This window comes from Macaca fascicularis, chromosome 2 (assembly GCF_037993035.2).
Source record: "Macaca fascicularis isolate 582-1 chromosome 2, T2T-MFA8v1.1".
In the NCBI taxonomy this organism is placed as follows: domain Eukaryota; kingdom Metazoa; phylum Chordata; class Mammalia; order Primates; family Cercopithecidae; genus Macaca; species Macaca fascicularis.
This window is the reverse complement of record NC_088376.1, coordinates 115,067,773-115,074,459: the sequence shown is the minus strand read 5'-3', so window position 1 is coordinate 115,074,459 and position 6,687 is coordinate 115,067,773. Positions and strand designations below refer to the sequence as shown.

Sequence of the window (6,687 nt, the reverse complement as noted above, 5' to 3'; positions counted from 1 at the left end):
TGGGCATGGATTACAGGCCCACCCCCGTAATCCCAGCACTTTGGGAGGCTGAGGAGTGTGGATCACCTGAGGTCAGGAGTTCGAGATCAGCATGGCCAACATGGTAAAACCTCGTCTCTACTAAAAACGCAAAAATTAGCCGGGCATGGTGGCAGGTGCCTGTAATCCCAGCTACTCAGGAGGCTGAGGCAATAGAATCGCTTGAACCCAGGAGGTGGAGGTTGCAGTGAGCCAACATCGCACCATTGCACTCCGGCCTGGGCGATGAGAGCAAAACTCTGTCTCAAAATAAATAAAATAAATAAATAAAATAAAAGTAAATAAATAAAGTCATTGCAGCCCCTGTTGTCAGCCTCTACCCTGGCTTCTCTTTCTCAAGCGTGTGGCAGTCAGACCTCCTCTTCCCTGTCCCAGTCTCCAGAGCTACCGCTTCCACTTCCTGAGCTGAAGACTTGACTTGCTGTCAGGCATCACACCACCCCCACCTCCTGCAGTCCCTACCTCTGCCCACCAGGTTCTCCACCTGTGCTCAGCACCCCACAAGGACTTTGTTCCTGCAGAGACACTCTCCTCTGGGCTCTGCTGTTTCTTTCTTGGCACCAGGTCATCCATCAGTATATAAGCCTGCTTTTCATTCTCCCAACTCACACCTGCCAGATATCTCTCCCCTTTCTCAGGAATGCTTCGGTAAGGAGTCATCCATATGTCCTGCCTCCACAACCTTCTTTCCCCTTCACTCCCCAAACTTCTGCAGTATGCGTCTGTCACTCCATGAACCCGGCTTGTTCAGGAATGTTCACTGGGCATGTGTTTATTAAGCTCTTGCTCTATCTACACTGTGCTGAGTTAGGCAGTGGGAAAAGGTGATCAAACCAGTCCCAAACTCAGGGCTCCTATGATAATGGATACATACACAAGTAAGTAAACAATGCAATTAGAGTATGGGAAAGTTCTATAAAGAAAGCAAACCATGGCCGGGTGCGGTGGCTCATGCCTGTAATCCCAACACTTTGGGAGGCCGAGGTGGGCGGATCACCTGAGGTCAGGAGTTCAACATCAGCCTGGCCAACATGGTGAAAACCTGTCTCTACTAAAAATAATTCTTAAAAAAAAATAAAAATAAAAATTAGCTGGGCGTGGTGGTGTGCGCCCGTAATCCCAGCTACTCGGGAGGCTGAGGCAGGAGAATCGCTTGAACCCAGGAGGCAGAGGTTGCAGTGAGCCGAGATCGCACCACTGCACTCCAGCCTGGGCGACAGAGTGAGACTCCGTCTAAAAAAAAAAAAAGAAAGAAAAAGAAAAAAAAGAGAAAGAAGAGGAAAAGAAAAGAAAGCAAACCATGAGAGGACACAGAATAACTGATGAGATGAGGGAGAGGTTCTCTATTTTAGATAGTGGAGTCCAGGGAGGCCTCTATAGGAAAGAGCACACCATCCAAAAAGCAGGGAGAAGAGCAGTCCAGGTGGCCGGGATAGCAAGTCCAAAGGTCCTGAGGCAGAATACACATCTGTGCGTGGCACAAAAGAAAGGCCATGGGTTTGGAGAGTAATAAATGAAAAAGAGCGGTTGTCAGGGTCAAGTGGGGTAAAGAATTGATCTTCAATGCAAGGGGATGTCCTTGCAGATTTAAGGGACAGGATCTGATTTGTATCTTAAAACAAGTCCCCAAGCCCCACTGCTGTGTGGAAAATGAACTATAGGGGGAAGAGGTGGAGAGGGCAACAGAGTTGTTAGAGGTAGTGCTTACTCAATTCTGATGTCCAACAGGCATCTCACATTTAATGCATCCAACAAAAATATCTGGCTCATCATTCCCCCTCAAAACAAAACAAAGCCCCTGCTCCCCACTCAATCTTCCATCTCTGTAAACAGCCCCACCATTCACCCAGTTGTCAAGCCAAAGACACAGGGGCTATCCTTGCCTCCTTCTTCTCCCTCATCTTCTGTGTCCCAAGTCCAGTCTACTCTTTCCTTGTCCACTCCTCTGCATTCCCACTGTCCTCCCTCAGGCCCTCTCTCCTTCCTCCCCTCTGCTCCTTCTCCACGAAAGAGGTGTGTTTTGTTGTTGTTGTTGTTGTCAGGTGTTTTTGTTGTTGTTGTTGTTTTGAGACACAGTCGGGCCCTGAAGCCCAGGCTGGAGTGCAATGGCGCAATCTTGGTTCACTACAACCTCCACCTCCCAGATTCAAGCAATTCTCCTGCCTCAGCCTCCAGAGTAGCTGGGATTACAGGCGCGTGCCACCACGCCCGGCTAATTTTTTTTTTTTTTTTTTTTTTTTTTTTTTTGTATTTTTAGTAGAGATGGGGGTTTCACCATGTTGGCCAGGCTGGTCTCGAACTCCTGACCTCATGATCCGCCCATCTCGGCCTCCCAAAGTGCTGGAACTACAGGGGTGCTTTTAGGAACACAGATCGGCCAGGTGCAGTAGAAGGCGGAGGTTGCGGTGGGCCGAGATCGTGCCATTGAACTCTAGCCTGGGTGGAAGAGCGAAACTCCGTCTCAAAAAAAAAAAAAAAAATGAACACAGATCTCCTTGCCTAACATCGATCCCTGAAGGACTTCTTTCTCTTTCAGGATCTTGAATAAGACTTAAGAGCCAGGTCCTGGAGAAACAGAGAGGTGAAGAGGTAGCCTGAAGGGGGCGGAGGCAAGCTCGTAGCACTGCCTCCACGTCCGGCTTGGTTCTTCCGGGCCTCGGAACTTTTCTTCCCGGAGCGGAGGGAAGCCTTTCCAGTAGTACTTTCCGGCGTTATTGACCCTATTTCCCGTGCTGCACCGCAGCCCCTTTCTCTTCCGGTTCTAAGCGCTTCGGGAGCCGCGGCTAAAGGTAAGTGTTGGCCGCGCGGCATCCGATGCCATCCGCGACTTACGAGCGGCGGCGGGGCGCAGGCTGCGGAGAGGACGGGTGACCGACTGTGTGTCTGTGGGGAGCGAAGGCTGCGGGGTGGGAATGGTGTTTCTAGGTCCTAAGAGGGGAATGGCAGGGAAAGCCACTTTATTGGGGAACGCAGCTTTCCGGGGGTAAGGAGTTGATTTCAGGGCATCATTACGTGGGTTTGGGAGTCGGGGACTGGCGTCGGGTCGTGCAGAGTAAGTCGAAACTGGTGGAGGCTGCACATCTTCTGTCTGCAGGCTCGTTTCTGGCTTCTGGTCTCACGTTCCACCGGATGGGTCGGGCGGGGGCCGGGGGGGCAGAGGTGGCCCAGCCTGGAGAGCCCCTAACCCTGATCTCCACTTTTGTCTTCTAGGTGCAGACATGGCCAAGTCCAAGAACCACACCACACACAACCAGTGTAAGTTTTTCGGGCCCTGTCTACATCCCAGACCTTGGCAAGGACTGGTTCAGGCAAACTGGGGCAGGGATGAAGGGGCACGTTTCCATTGTGGGCCTGAGGCTGATTGATTTCACCCAGTAATAACTTTAGGGTTATAGGTTTAGAGATCCACTTGAGATACACAGTGTTTTGCATTTAGTAGCAAGGGTTTCCCATATCTCAAGCGTAGCTGCTGTAGGAAGCGTTGGTTCTCCCAGACTTGCCAGCTGTGATGTTGGGTGGTCTTTATCAGAGGAAAGTTCTTTGTTGGCTTAATTCCCTTTTTTCTCCCACAGCCCGAAAATGGCACAGAAATGGTATCAAGAAACCCCGATCACAAAGATACGAATCTCTTAAGGGGGTGAGTGCACTGAATCACGTGGAAGTGTCTTTTCTTGGTTCCAGGTGCACAGTCAAGGCCTTTCATGTAGTTTTTCTCTTACTTTGGCTTCTGCCTGAGCAGAGCCTAACTGGCCTAGCCAAAGCCTGCAATTCCTTTTTCTACCCTACCAGACCCATAATAAAGCTTTCCTTGGTCTTCCCCAGCCTGAAGTGTAACCCTCTGGTCAGGGCGTAACCTGCTCCTGGCCATCTCCCTTGCTTGGCAGTGGCACTTAGGGTAAGGAGTGGCCTTGTCTGAGTGTGTTCAGGGCACATTCCCACACTGACCAGCCTTATGACCTCGATCTGACCCAGTGCTGTACTTGGGGTCAGCTTCTCTTCCTGTGTCAGGGAGTTCTAAGAATTAGCCAAGAAGGCGGGAGGGTCTAGGGGACGGCTGAGCGTGTCCCCAGTCTGTTCCTCCCCTTTTTCTCTGTGTTCTGTGGAGGAAATCACAAACTCTGGCCGGGCATGGTGGCTCACGCCTGTAATCCCAGTACTTTGGGAGGCTGAGACGGGTGGATCACGAGGTCAGGAGATTGAGACCATCCTGGCTAACACGGTGAAACCCTGTCTCTACTAAAAATAACCAAAAAATTAGCTGGGTGTGGTGGCGGACGCCTGTAGTCCCAGCTACTTGGGAGGCTGAGGCAGGAGAATTGCGTGAACCCGGGAGGCGGAGCTTGCAGTGAGCCGAGATCGCGCCACCACACTCCAGCCTGGGCGTCTGAGCAAGACTCCGTCTCAAAAAAAAAAAAAAAAATCACAAACTCTGTGCCTCGGTTTCCCCATATTCTGCCTCGGCTATAAGTCTTTTGGACCAGACTTGGTATTTAATTGACACCTTCTTCTAAAGATGGGAGCGGGGGTGTCCCTGAGGGGATGTCAGGAAGAAACTTGGTGGAACCCTTGCTGTAAGAAGTTGAAACCCCGCAACCTTGGCAGACAGGGCAGCAAAGCGGCTTGTAATTTTGTTCTTGAAGGAGGTCTGTACAGCATTACCCAGGTGGAGTATCGGCTCCCTGGGGTGGTGGTACCCTTTTTCTGGAAATAGTTTCAAGAGGTTGGGTATTTCCACATTTGAGGTTGACTTGATGCTGTCTTTAGAATACTGGGTACCCCTATGGAGAGAGGCATCAGTGAGAGACTTGGGGACCCACATGCTGCCACCTGTACCTTTCCTGCTTTTCAGGTGGACCCCAAGTTCCTGAGGAACATGCGCTTTGCCAAGAAGCACAACAAGAAGGGCCTAAAGAAGATGCAGGCCAACAATGCCAAGGCCATGAGTGCACGTGCCGAGGCTGTCAAGGCCCTCGTAAAGCCCAAGGAGGTTAAGCCCAAGATCCCAAAGGGTGTCAGCCGCAAGCTTGATCGACTTGCCTACATTGCCCACCCCAAGCTTGGGAAGCGTGCTCGTGCTCGCATTGCCAAGGGGCTCCGGCTGTGCCGGCCAAAGGCCAAGGCCAAGGCCAAGGATCAAACCAAGGCCCAGGCTGCAGCTCCAGCTTCAATTCCAGCTCAGGCTCCCAAAGGTGCCCAGGCCACTACAAAGGCTACAGAGTAGGTATCTCTGTCTGCCAACGTGAGGACAGAAGGACTGGTGCGACCCCCCACCCCCACCTCTGGGCTGCCATCTGCATGGGGCTGGGGTCCTCCTGTGCTATTTGTACAAATAAACCTGAGGCAGGATTTGTTAGCCTCTGTCTGTGATCCTGGGACTGGGTTTGGTTGCTCCATCTGTTGGTGTGGGAGAAGACATGAGTCTGTGGGTGGTGGGGGGTGGGTGAGAGTCAGGAGATGGGGCCGTGTAGTGCAAGAGGAGGACCTAATGAATGAGAAATGATTGAGGGCTTTGGGGAGGCTTGGGCACATTGCTTGCTGGACTGTGTAAGTTGCCGAGCAAAGGGAGTAATTTTTTTTTTTGAGACAGTCTCCTCTCATCCAGGATGGACTGCAGTGACGCCATCTCACCTCACTGCAAGCTCCGCCGCCTCAGTTCACGCCATTCTCCTGCCTCAGCCTCCCAAGTGGTTCAGACTAAAGGCACCTGCCACCACACCCAGCTAATTTTGTTTTTGTATTTTTAGTAGAGATGGGGTTTCACCGTGTTAGCCAGGATGGTCTCGATCTCCTGACCTCGTGATCCGCCTGCCTCAGCCTCCCAAAGTGCTGGGATTACAGGCATGAGCCAGTGCGCCTGGCCCAAAGGGAGAAATCATAAACATCCTCATGAGGTCTTAACGCGTACTCCGAGGGAGGGGAAGGGGCCCCGCTGAGCAGCTCTGCACTCTGGCCTGAGGTGTCCCAGACTTGGGTTCTTTCGGTGCATCTGGTCAACATCCACTGCTCTGGGCTATGTTAGTTCCCCAACAGCTAGGGACCCAGGAAGGCAGATGGTGGTGGCACTGCTTTACTCCCATGACTGGTTCTGACCCTGCTGTGCCCCTGAGTCAGCTGCTTCACATAGAAGTCTTCATCCTCAGCAGTCAGTGAAGCAAGTAGTAAAATAAGCATTTGTGGAGGCTTCCTATAGAAGGCACCAGGTGGGCACTTCCCAGCTGCACTTAATCCTCAAAACCAGCCTTGGACAGTGTAGAAACTCAAAAAGGGGTGCTGTTCTGCTACAGCAGCAGGTGCAGCCCATGGTATGTGATCCCCTAATTCCGAAGTAGATATTATGATTATCTTTGTTTCACTGGTGAGAAAATATTGAAGATAATGAAGCTGGGAAGGGGTGGGGGTAGCATTTGATCCTAGGCAGTCCATGTGGGGCCCTAGGAGGCTTCAGTTGCCCAACCAGGGCTGGGGCTGCTAGCTCTTGACTGTAATCCTGGCAGTCTCTGGGAGGCCAACTGCCCCTTGCCAAGGCGTGTCAGGTAGACATGGGGTTGAAAGGGAGCAGGAGCAGGTTGTGTTCTGAAGGTGGTTTGGCCCAGACAGGCCACCAAGTTGATGACTTCCAAAGTGAGGTCCCAAGTGTTCCTGCCATGA

At 51.8% G+C, this 6,687-nt stretch overlaps 1 protein-coding gene across 4 annotated transcripts; it reads left to right on the top strand.

Annotated features, from left to right (window-relative positions):
* Positions 1 to 2,789: 2,789 nt before the first annotated feature.
* Positions 2,790 to 5,385, top strand: RPL29 (ribosomal protein L29). 4 transcript variants are annotated; one of them, XM_005547307.5, is made up of 4 exons: positions 2,790 to 2,828; positions 3,250 to 3,294; positions 3,612 to 3,676; positions 4,889 to 5,385. In XM_005547307.5, exons 2-4 carry the CDS (start codon positions 3,258 to 3,260, stop codon positions 5,258 to 5,260), a joined length of 474 nt encoding a protein of 157 aa, XP_005547364.1. In that variant the 5' UTR covers positions 2,790 to 2,828; positions 3,250 to 3,257; the 3' UTR covers positions 5,261 to 5,385. The 4 variants fall into 4 exon arrangements, with proteins under 4 accessions (XP_005547364.1, XP_015301461.1, XP_015301462.1 ...); XM_015445975.4 differs by having other exon boundaries at positions 2,790 to 2,906; XM_015445976.4 differs by having other exon boundaries at positions 2,790 to 2,916.
* Positions 5,386 to 6,687: the final 1,302 nt, after the last annotated feature.